Source organism: Plecotus auritus, assembly GCF_963455305.1.
Source record: "Plecotus auritus genome assembly, chromosome: 1".
Lineage (NCBI taxonomy): Eukaryota > Metazoa > Chordata > Mammalia > Chiroptera > Vespertilionidae > Plecotus > Plecotus auritus.
This window is the reverse complement of record NC_137770.1, coordinates 166,200,369-166,213,004: the sequence shown is the minus strand read 5'-3', so window position 1 is coordinate 166,213,004 and position 12,636 is coordinate 166,200,369. Positions and strand designations below refer to the sequence as shown.

Genomic DNA, 12,636 nt, shown 5'->3' with positions numbered 1-12,636 from the left:
TTGAATAAGTTATTCTTAATTTTACACATATTTTGAAAAAACGTTTTATAAGTTGAATTAAAGTTAACTGTTCCTGTTTGTATTCTTTAGTGCTTGCTCTAGGGATTATAATATGCATCCTCAATTTACCATAGTCCCCCTTGAATTACTATAAAACCACTTCACATAAAGTGTAAGAATTTACATGATGGTAATTATTACTGTCTCTTCCCCATTTGTGGTGGTATTGTAACCTATTTTATGTCTACATATGTTATAAATCTAATCATAACAATTATTTTTATCTTTGCTTTAAACAGCCAATCATCTTTTAAAAGCAAAGATAAATAGGTCCCTTCATGCCCTGCTGAGAGTCCAGGGATGCCTCTTTCTGTGGTAATAGCACAGGCATTCAGGCTGCAACCCCATTCCCCCCCATCTTGCCAGGATACATTAATGGCCATTTTTCTTAGTTCACTCAGAATGCTGAAATTTGAATAAAATAGCAATGTTGTTTCCAAATAATGTAATGAACAACCAACACTAATCCAAGCACATGAACATTTGTGTATCTGCCCCAGCCTTTCACACCTCAGCCAGAAATAACTACCTTATATTCTCTGTTTATGGTTTTACTTTAAAGAAAGAGAATGTTGTTTTCATTTATCAATAAGACTATATAAAATTGAAAATTTAAACCATGAGTATAATAAACTGAAGAACCAAAGAATTAGGGCATTTAAATTTCATTTTGTATCAATCTGTAAGATGAGGCACAATGTAATGTCAAAAAATGAAATTTTATGTTGTAATATTTTTATTTTAAAATAAAATTAAATACGTATATTTTGATATTGGAATGAGGTGACCATTTGTCATTGGGACGATGTTTTTTAACTTTTGGGTCTTAAAATTTCATTCTTTATGAAGTAATGAAGTGAATGATAATTTTTATGAAAGTAATTGATGATGTGTATTGTAGAAAATAAAAAGTTGGTCATATTACATACTACATTTGTGTACTCAACAGTATTCAAGAGGTGCTGTAGTGTTAATTATAATTCATTTTGTAATCCATGCTTTTTGTCCTTATATTTTTGTATATTCCTACAGCTAAAGCAGTTAACAGGTCATGGCACGTTTAACAAAAAGACGACAGGCGGATACAAAAGCTATCCAGCATCTTTGGGCAGCCATTGAGATTATACGGAACCAGAAGCAAATTGCCAACATTGACCGTATTACAAAGTAAGTAAATTTAAACAAAAATATCTCTGTAAAATTTCATATAAGACTTTGGGATAAAAGGTCCAAAAATACTTATTTATTATGATAACATATATTACAAAGTACTAGTCACTTTTTGCCTTGCAGGAGTATACAGTTGTTAGAAAAACAAATACAGAAACATACACAAGCAACTTGTGTTTAGAGGTTTTATAAATAAATGTTATTATTCACTATTTGTAATAGTTCTTTAGTTATCAAAAATTTAACTCTTGAAACAAGTCTTTATATGTTTTTTGTTAAAAAGGCTTTTAATTAATCACTTTTATTTAAACTATCTAAAAACTGTTCATTATTGATTTTAATATAGGATAAGCATGGTACCTATAGTAAATAACATCCTTTTAGTTCATAGCCCACTAACCAAGAATGTTTAATATTTTATTTGAATGTTTAACAATATTCTATAGTTTAAAAATATAGTAAATAAATCTTAAAAAAAAAGTTCTTTTTCCCTCTAGTTTCCAATGCTATTATTTATCTTGATAGACCAAGATTTAGTATAGAAAAAATCCGACTGCTTTATGAATATTCAATTTTCATGTTAAATATTAGTTATAAGGGAGTCTTCAAATAGAACTTGATTTTATTATATTTGTTTTCCTGGGTATTTTTAAAGGAACAAAGCTAAAAAATTTTTTTTTAATGTTTAAATATTTTTTTGGTAAGTTAGAATTTCTTTATACTTATTCCTCCCACACATTTTTAAATGTTATCTGTAAAAAAATGGAAAACATGATTTATATAAAAGCTCATTTAATTAAATACTTATGTTGGCCTTTATTAATAAGCAACAAAAGTGAGTACCATATATTTTTGTCCCTTACCTATATTCTGGTGGAGAAGATTATAAAGGTTAGCTAAGAGAGAAGCAACAGGAGAAGGTGAAAGGGATGTTATATATTGTTTTCAATCTGTATTTACACTTCGAATATTTTAAAGTTTCCTATGTACAAGTTCTAACTCCTATAAGCTAATGGAAGAAAAAAGGTGGGTAACACCTATGTGGAAAATAAAAATAAGTAGCATATAATAATTAAATTTACAGTACTTTATGTTTTTAAATAAAGCAACTAATTTGAGGCATGTAACTAAATGCAAGTTACAGTGAAATAATATTGGTATAAAAACATTTTTTAAAACATCTCAAAGAATTAATAGCCGAAAGTATTTTTCCATGATTGGGAATTTTTTATTAAAAAAAAACCACATGTAGTTTATGTATATCAAAATTGTTTATAGAAGAAAGTAGAAATGAAATACTATTCTTTGGATTTAATTTTTAAAATTAAAGTCATTTAAGGCTGAATGAACTATTTTTTCAGGCTATTCTTTCTAAGCTATGGCATCTTTCTCTAAAAGCTTTAAAAGAACGGTCTCTGGGAATCTCCCAGTGTGAGATGTATACCATTTGGCCTTCAAGATTGCTATTAGGCTATATAACCTGCTGATCTGGGAGTCAGAGAATTAATCCTACAGAAGTGGATGTAGATGTCTTTGGATGATCATAACATCTTGTGTGTACACACATATGTACACATGTTAAATTATAATAAAAGATACAGAGGTTGTTAACATAATTGTACACATCTTCTCATTTTGCATTATGGATTGTTGATAAACATTTTCTGTGCTCCTTTCTTCATCGGTATAGCGTTAGGGATGCCACGGCTTATTTTTCTTCATATCTTAAAGTCCATAGATCTTAAGATAAATACGAATAAACTACAGGCCTGGTGCATGAAAATTCATGCACTGGAGGCAGGAGGGGGAGGTCCCCTCAGCCCAGTTTGCCCCCTCTCACAGTCCGGAGCCCTCAGGAGCGGGAAGCGACCTGGCAATCAGGGGAAGGCGACGCCCCCATCACACCTCTGCTGCTGCCACTGCTGGCAGCTCAAGCCTCGGCGGGCCCTGGTTACCTGAGCCTCAGGCAGCCCTGGGCAGCTGGGCAGCCACCCTTCGAGGCTTGCCTGTGCCTCGGGCCGGCCATGGGCGGCTGGGCAGCCACCATCCGAGGCTTGCTTGTGCCTCGAGCTGGCCCTGGGCGGCTGGGCAGCCACCATCTGAGGCTTGCCTGCACCTTGGGCTGGCTGGGCATCTGGGCAGCTGCCATCTGAGGCTTGCCTGCGCCTTGGGTGTTGGCTGGGCAGCCACCATCCGAGGCTTGCCTGCGCCTCGGGCTGGCCCTGGGCGGCTGGGCAGCCGCCATCCAAGGCTTGCCTGCACCTTGGGCCGATCTTGGGCAGCTGGGGGGCTGAGGGGACTGGGGGACTCTGGAGCAGGTACGCGGAGTGACTGGACCCTCCTGGGGGTGGGCCTGGCCATGCCACGCACCTGCCACCCCAGCGGGGCTGAGGGGACTGGGCGCTGCCATCTTTGAGGGTGTGGCAGCCAATTAGCATATTCCCTCCTTATTGGCTATGGGTGCCGCCATCTTTGTGAGGGTGTGATGGTCAGTTAGCATATTCCCTCTTTATTAAGTAGGATTAATTTACCTACCAAATAGTCATTGTTTTATTAGACTTATCCAAAGGTGAAAAGTACTTAAGTAAACCAGAGGGTAAGTGTTTAAGAGTGGTTCCCAGTGTTTTTTCTGCTTCATCTCATCTGAGAGTATACTATTTTCCTTTTTATTAGGGGGGCATGCTTCATAGCATGCTGTACTTTTTTTTTTTTATAACAGTCACATGTGTAATTACCTCCCTGCCAGACCATCAGCCCCAGGAAGGAGCTATCTAGCTAACTGCCTAGCCCAGTGGTCGGCAAACAGCGGCTCGCGAGCCACGTGGGGCTCGCGAGCCACGGTTTGCCACTCTGTTGACTAATGAGTTTGCTGACCACTGGGATAGGGGCTTAATCACAAGGAACAACAACAGCCTGCATTGGAATCAAGAGTCTAGGTCAGTGGTCGGCAAACTCATTAGTCAACAGAGTGGCAAACCGCAGCTCGCGAGCCGCATGTGGCTCACAAGCCGCAGTTTGCCGACCACTGGCCTAGCCTAATGCCTTGCCTTGCTCATTATCATTATACTTGCCAAGGTAAGTTAGGAAGAAACATTGGACCATGACAAGAAGTCAAGTCTTTTGCTTTAAAGCCTAAATATTCCTGTTCTATATTCTAAATTTAGGTACTTTTCCAGCATTAGACTAATTTTAAATCAAGTTGCTCTGCTTATTTATAGCCAATTCTGAACACACAGGTATCTTAATCTCTACAAATAATCTTAAATTACTGAAGGCTGTAGTAGAGTAATAGAATGCATATGTAGTCATTATGTTTCATTCTGTATTATGATTAGTGAGTGACTCCATTATAAAAATAAAAGCTACATAACTTTAAAATGATGCTTTAAAAGTTTTAGGCTTTGGGGTCATGGCTCTTAATAATATTTGGAAGCCTGGCACACCTGAAACACTGTAGTTTACTTATGTATAGTGTTTTAGTTCTTGTTTGGTTTAGGTTTGGTATGACTTTTAAGCTACTTTTAATCTATAGGTTTCTTGCTCATCTTTTTTGTTGTTGTCTTCCTTTGCAATTTATTTATTGAAGAAACTGATTCATTTGTTATTTGGTTTCCTATAGTCTGACTTTTGCTTATTGCATCCATGGGGACGACTTTAACCTTTTTCTCATTCCTCTGAATTTCATGGAAATTGATATTTATCTATAGAATTGGGGGTGGGACGAGTCTCCTTCATAGGTGGAACTCTTGTTTTCCTCTCAGGAGGCCTTAATACCTGTTGTTTCTCATATGTGAGGTTAGTAGCTTTGATACAAAGGAATAAGGATTGCAAAATGATGGTAGTCTAATTTTATTCTTCCTTTTTTTTTTTTTAAACTGGAATACTTCTACTTAAGGACGTAAACTTCCCATTACTTACTGTTTGATTCATGATTCTTTTCCTTTATTTACCAGTTTTCAACATCGTATCCTCTAATGGTAACCAATTAGTTTTTTTAAAGTGTTATTTGGAATTTATGCATTTGATATATTTCAGTGCATTTCTGATGTAATCTTTATTGATGCTCAAAATTTCCCATCTTTGACCAGTTGGAGCTTATTCACATTCCTGAAGTTACTCTGCTTTCCGATACAACAGGATTTTACATACACCCTTCCCCTATATTTCTCCAGGGGCCTTTGGTTTATTTCAGTTAGAAATAGTATTTCAAGAGCACTTTCTGGCCCTCATTGTGCTCATTAATGCTAAGTCAGTCTCTCTAGAAATCTAATGGACAGAGTTTTGGAAATAAGTATAATTGTAAAAGAAAAAAACTATCTCATGAATTCATACTGTTATTTTCCACTTGAATTTATGTATGTTGGGTTTTACTTAACTCTTTTATCTAAAATCTTTATGTCCTTTCTTACACAATAAGGGTCATATTCGCAAGGACATCATGAATGATAACATTTTGGAATATCATGTAATAATCACTCAGTTTTTTTTATCCAACATTATGTACCAAGCTATTTGAGTATAATAACAACACTATAACAAATAATAGTTTCGTGGAAACCATATAAATTGCTTTTTAGAATCAGTTGTACTGATTCTAAATTATCAGAGAATATAGCAATTACATATTATACTTTCTTCCTAATAACCACCATTTAGTCTTCTATAAGTATCTATTTCATGCTTATCACTAGCCCTATGTTGATGTTTAAAGTTCATTCTCTAGTAGATTCTTTTCCCCCAATTTCATTGAGATATAATCCACGCTGTGTTAGTTTAAATTGTATAACATAATGATTTGTTACATGTTTATATTGCAAAATCATCACCTCAGTAAGTTCAGTTAACATGCATCATTTCATATAGTTATATTTTTTCTTTGTGATAACATTTAAGACTTATTCTTATAGCAATTTTAAAAATATACAGTACAGTATTATTAATAAGTAGAGGCCTGGTGCAAAGATTCGTGCACTGGTGGGGTCTTTCCACCTGGCCTGTGGGGATAGGGCCGAAACCGGCTCTCCAACATCTTCCGAGGGGTCCCGGATTGTGTGATGGTGGTTCTTGGGTGACACACCCTGGAATTGGGCTCCCTCCTCTCTTGTTCTGGAGAACTGCAGCTGCCAAGTCACCGCAGCTTGGTGGCTCCTGTGTTGAGCGTTATTTATCTTATGCTAGAAGTTTGTACCTTTTGTCCACCCCAAACCCTGCCTCTGGCAACCACTAATCTGTTCTCTATATATCTATGAGTTTGGTTTTTTTAAAAATATATTTTATTGGTATTTTACAGAGAGGAAGGGAGAGGGATAGAAAGCTAGAAACATCGATGAGAGAGAAACATCGATCAGCTGCCTCCTGCACACCTCCCACTGGGGATGTGCCCGCAACCAAGGTACATGCCCTTGACCGGAATCGAACCTGGGACCCTTCAGTCCGCAGGCCGACGCTCTATCCACTGAGCCAAACCGGTTTCGGCTATGAGTTTGGTTTTTATAGATTCCACATATAAGTGAGGTTGCACAGTATTTATCCCGCCCCCAAATCCCTCAATTTATTTCACATAGCATACTGCTCTCGAGGTCCATTTACATTGTCACAAAATGATAGAATTTCCTTTTTTTTTTAAATGGCTGAATAATAATTCCATATAATTTTTTTATCCAGTCATCCGTCGTTGGACACTCAGGTTGTTTCCATGTTTGTGTTATTAATAACTAGAGTCCCGGTATACAAAATTCTTGCACGGTGGGGCGTGTCCCTCAGCCCAGCCTGCATCCTCTCCAATCTGGGACCCCTCGAGGGATGTCCGACTGCCTGTTTAGGCCCGATCCCACCTAAATGGGCAGTTGGACATCCCTCTCACAATCCAGGACTGCTGGCTCCCAACTACTCGCCTGCCTGCCTTCCTGATTGCCCCTCACTGCTTCTGCCTGCCAGCCTGATCACCCCCTAACCACTCCCCTGCCAGCCTGATTGATGCCTAACTGCTCCCCTGCCAGCCTGTTTGCCCCTAACTGCCCTCCCCTGCAGGCCTGGTCCCCCACAACTGTCCTTCCCTGCAGGCCCGGTCGCCCCCAACTTCCCTCTGCCGGCCTGGTCACCCCTAACTGCCCTCCCCTGCAGGCTTGATCGCCCCCAACTGCCCTCCCTTGCAAGCCTGGTCCCTCCCAACTGCCCTCCCCTGCTGGCCTGATCGCTCACAACTGCCCTCTCTTGCAGGCCTGGTCCCTCCCAACTGCCCTCTCCTGCTGGCCATCTTGTGGCGGCCATCTTGTGTCCACATGGGGGCAGCCATCTTGTGTGTTGGAGTGATGGTCAATTTGTACATTATTCTTTTATTAGATAGGATAGAGGCCTGGTGCATGGGTGGGGGCCAGCTGGTTTGCCCTGAAGGGTGTCCCGGATCAGGGTGGGGGTTCCCTTGGGGTGTGGGGCAGCCTGGGCGAGAGTCCTGTGGTGGTTTGCAGGTCGGCCACGCCCCCCAGTGACCCAAGTGGAGGCCCTGGTGTCTGGGATTTATTTATCTTCTATAATTGAAACTTTGTAGTGGAGTCCAAGGCAGACCAGGGCTGCAGGAGCTTGGCTTCCTCCATCGCCAAGGGCAACCCAAGCCTCCTGCTCTCTCCAGCTCCATGGCTGCTGCCATTTTTGTTGGGATTTATTTATCTTCTATAATTGAAACTTCGTAGCCTTGAGTGGAGGCCTGGGCCTGCCAAGGTGTGCAGAAAGCTTGGCTTCCTCCATTGCCGGGGAAACCCAAGCCTCCTGCTTGCTCTGTGGCTGCAGTCATCTTGTTTGGGTTAATTTGCATACTCGCTCCTGATTGGCTGGTGGGTGTGGCTTGTGGGTGTAGCAGAGTGATGATTAATTTGCATATTACTCTTTTATTAGATAGGATGCTGCTATGAACATGGGGAGCAGATATCTTTTTGATACAGTGATTTCATTTCCTTTGGATAAATATGCAAAAGTGAAATTGTTGGATCATATGCTAATTCTATTTTGATTTTTTTGAGGAACCTCCATACTGTTTTCCATATTGGCAGTACTATCTAATAGTAGATTCCTTTTTTGTTGTTAATACTCACCCAAGAATATTTTTTCCATTTTTTTTTTTTAAGAGAATGGAATGGGGGAGAGAGAGAGAAATACTAATGTGAGAGAGACCCATCAATTGGTTGCCTCCAGCATGTGCCCAGACTGTGCCCAGGATTGAACCTGGAACCCAGCTATGTGCACTTGACCAGAACAAACCTGCAACCTTTTGGTGTATGGGCCAATGCTCTAACCAGTTAGCCACACCGGCCAGGGCTAATTGTAGATTCTTTTTCTTTTTTTAACAAAATCTATATTATTTATAAATGCTTAACAAATATAGTGAATTCCAGTTTGTTGGGAGAGGCAGTCTGCTGTGGACCCTGAGTACTTGCACATTTTGCTGATAGTGACTTTCTTCAATGCCTATCTGTGCTCTGACCATGAACAGCTTCTATAGCTAGTCATATAGGCAGTTAAGCAGGTCAAGGAGACACATTGCGACTACTGTAATCATTCTGTGGAGGCGAGGGACTGGTTAGTTTACTGCGTGCTATAAAAGTGCAGAGCCTTTAACCTTGGGTTCTCAACTGTAGCAAAACCCATTGCACATGTAGCTGACATTTGGTCCACTGCATTACCCCAGGAGACTTGAATTTAGGGGAACCAGTAGTGCCATTCTATTGCTCCTGATGTTTGATGTGCTGTGAGCAATAAATTTTCTTGCTCTGAGCTACTGAGTCTTATTGCCTATTTCTGGAGCCTGTGACAAACTAATCTGCTTTTTTAATAATCTCTTTTGGAGTCTTGTTACTTCTTGCCATGTTCTATGAGGTTGGGGTTCTTTCCTGAACAAACCGACTTGCTGAATTCCAAATATAGGCAGAAGGGCATGCCTGAGGTTTAAAAGAAAGATGTTCTGGATGATTAAAGTAGGTGTCACTTCATGGAGAAGGAAGGAGAGCATTGGAAGTAATCAGTTATTGAAGAATTATAAAAAGGGGAAAAAAAAGGAATTTCCCTCCCTGATATATGAGGTTGACATAAGTATAAGCAACATGACATCACACAGTTCTTAGTGACTCCTCAGACTTAACAATTTGGAAGTCATCCATTGTTGTCATTTTAAGTACAACATCGCTTTTTCCTTAATATCTTGTCCTTATAAGTCTATAGACATTTCTATAAGGTAGGTAAATGCAGTGTTCTTTCCTCAAACTTCACGTCTAGTAAATAACCTTGCTTGGCTGTTTTTGATTCTATTTGTGGTAATGTTCTGAGTTATTTTCCAGCTGCAATGATTGTTCTTTTAGTGTCTCCTTCCAGGGCTCCATTTTATCCTTCCACCCTGATGTACTCTGATCCCTTTCCCTCAAAGTAGCCTTCAATCTCAGTTTTCACTTTTCTTCCATATTCCCAAATCAATTTCTAGTTTCATCTCTTATATCATTAGCATGGCATCTACTTTTTTTAAATTTAAATACTTTATTGTTGAAAATATTACCTATGTGTCCCGTCCCCCCTCATTGACCTTTCCCCGGCTGTCCCCCTCCCCCAGCACATGTCCCATCCCCCTACAGTCTGTATCCTTCAGTTATGCTTATATACATGCATGCAAGTCCTTTGCCTGTTCTCTTACCCCTTCTCCCCACCCCTCGCTGTTCCCCTCCCCACCTTCTCTCCAAGGCTCAACGGTCTGTTTAATGCTTCCATGTCTCTGGATCTATTTTAACTCATCAGTTTATATTGTTCATTATATTCAACAAATGAGTGAGATCATGTGATATTTATCTTTCTCCAACTGGCTGTTGCAAATGGTAAGAGTTCTTTCTTTTTTACAGCAGCATAGTATTCAATTGTGTAGTACCACAGTTTTTTAATCCACTCATCTGCTGGTGGGCACTTAGGCTGTTTCCAGATTTTAGCTATTGTAAATTGTGCTGCTATGAACGTAGGGGTGCATATATCCTTTCTGATTGGTGTTTCTGATTTCTTGGGATATATTCCTAAAAGTGGGATTACTGGGTCAAATGGGAATTTCATTTTTAATTTTTTGAGGAAACTCCACACTGTTTTCCACAGTGGCTGCACCAGTCTGCATTCCCACCAGCAGTGCACGAGGGTTCCTTTATCTCCACATCCTCGCCAGCACTTGTCATTTGTTGATGACAGCCATTCTGACAAGTGTGAGATGGTACCTCATTGTCATTTTGATTTGCATCTCTTGGATGATTAGTGACTTTGAGCATGTTTTCATATGTCTCATGGTCTTCTGTATGTCCACTTTCAAAGAGTGTCTGTCTGTTTAGGTCCTTTGCCCATTTTTTGATTGGGTTGTTTATCTTCCTTTTGTTAAGTTGTATGAGTTCCCTAAAAATTTTGGAGATTAAACCCTTATCGGATATAACATTGCCAAATATGTTCTCCTATGTAGTGGGCTCTCTTTTTGTTTTATTAATGGTTTCTTTTGCTGTGCAGAAGCTTTTAATTTTGATATAGTCCCATTTGTTTATTTTCTCCTTAGTTGCCATTGTCCTAGGATATGTATTGGTAAAGCTGTTGTTCCGACATATGTCTGATATTTTGCTGCCTATGGATTCTTCTAAGATTTTTATGGTTTCCTGTCTTACATTTAAGTCCTTTATCCATTTTGAGTTTATTTTTGTGTATCGTGTTAAGTTGGTGGTCTAGTTTTATTTTTTTGCATGTATCCAATTTAGTCGTATATTCTTTTTTTTATATATATATTTTATTGCTTTTTTACAGAGAGGAAGGGAGAGGGGCAGAGAGTTAGAAACATAGATGAGAGAGAAACATTGATCAGCTGCCTCCTGCACACCTCCTACTGTGGATGTGCCCGCAACCCAGGTACATGCCCTTGATCGGAATCGAACCCGGGACCCTTCAGTCCACAGGCCGACGCTTTATCCACTGAGTCAAACCGACTAGGGCTAGTCGTATATTCTTAATCAAGACTTCATGGGAACAAGTTTTTTAGTTCTTGCATATTAATAATTTTTACTTGAGGATCAATTTGACTCGATATAGAATCCATAGCTTATATTTTTCCTTTGAGTTTCTTATACAGGGTGGGGCAAAAGTAGGTTTACAATTGTAAGTATGCTAAACAGTTTATTCTTGCATTATTATTTACTTATTGTTTTCCATATGAACAACTGTAAACATACTTTTGCTGCACCCTGTATGTTATATATTCTCACAAGGCATTGCTGTCAAAAAATCTGATAACTTGATTTCCTTTTTGTTGTGATTGTCATTTTGCCTAGATACACAAAGATTTTTTTCTTTTTTTTTTGAAGTGTAATAATTTGATTATATGCCTCAATGTTGATCATTCTAGGTTGTTTTTCTTGGGTACAGAGTGTCCCATTAATGTATACTTGGAAATCTTGAAAATTGTACTTAAAAATTATGTATATATCATCAAATTTTATTATATACACACTTATTTAGTATTTTTTAATTGGGACCTTCTCTTATACTGTATTGGATCTTTTTTTTTTTCATCTTTTATATTTGTAATTTTCTATTGAGGTTTTTTTTTTTTTTTTCATCTTTTAGACTATTTGTTAAAGAGCAGTTTTAGGTTTACAATAAAATTGAGAAAATATAGAGGTTTCCCATATATTCCCTACCTCCACACATACATAGCTTCCCCTACTACCAGCATCCTCACCAGACAGTACATTTTTTTTTTTTTTTTTTTTTTTTTTTTTTACAAAGGATGAACTATACTGACACATCATCACCCAAAGTCCATAGTTTACATTAGGGTTTACTCTTGGTGGTGTACATTCTTTGGGTTTGGATAAATGTATAACAACATGTATCCACCATTATAGTATCACAGGGAGTAATCACTATCCTAAAAATCCTCTGTGTTCCATGTATTCATCCTCTCCTCCCAATCTCTAGCAACCTTTGATCTTTTACTGTTTCCATTGTTTTTCCTTTCCAGAATGTTATAGAGTTGGAGTCATATAGGTTGTTGTAGCCTTTTCAGATTGTCTTTTTTTACTTAGTAACTAGAGGCCTGGTGCATGAAATTCGTGCACTCGGGGGAGTCCCTCAGCCCACTCACATTCTGGGAGCCCTTGGGGGATGTCCGACGGATGGCTTAGGCCTGCTCCCTGGAGCGGACCTAAGTCGTCAGTCGGATATCCTTAGCGCTGCCTTGGAGGCAGGAGAGGCTCCCGCTACTGCTGCTATGCTTGTCAGCCATGAGCCTGGCTTTTGGCTGAGCGGCGCTCCCATTGACCACCAAGGGGCAGCTTCTACATTGAGTTTCTGCCCCTGGTGGTCAGTGCACGTCATAGTGACCGATAGTTCTGCCATTCGGTCGATTTGCAT

At 39.2% G+C, this 12,636-nt stretch overlaps 1 protein-coding gene across 27 annotated transcripts in view; it reads left to right on the top strand.

Moving 5' to 3' along the window:
* Positions 1-12,636, top strand: part of ZMYND11 (zinc finger MYND-type containing 11) — a 138,855-nt gene that overhangs the window by 49,050 nt on the left and 77,169 nt on the right. For all 27 annotated transcript variants that reach the window (XM_080647197.1, XM_080647198.1, XM_080647210.1 and 24 more), the window contains one exon: positions 1,093-1,227. In XM_080647197.1, the coding sequence (XP_080503323.1) occupies positions 1,112-1,227 (116 nt within the window). In that variant the 5' untranslated portion in view covers positions 1,093-1,111. The remainder of the gene's footprint in view (positions 1-1,092; positions 1,228-12,636) is intronic.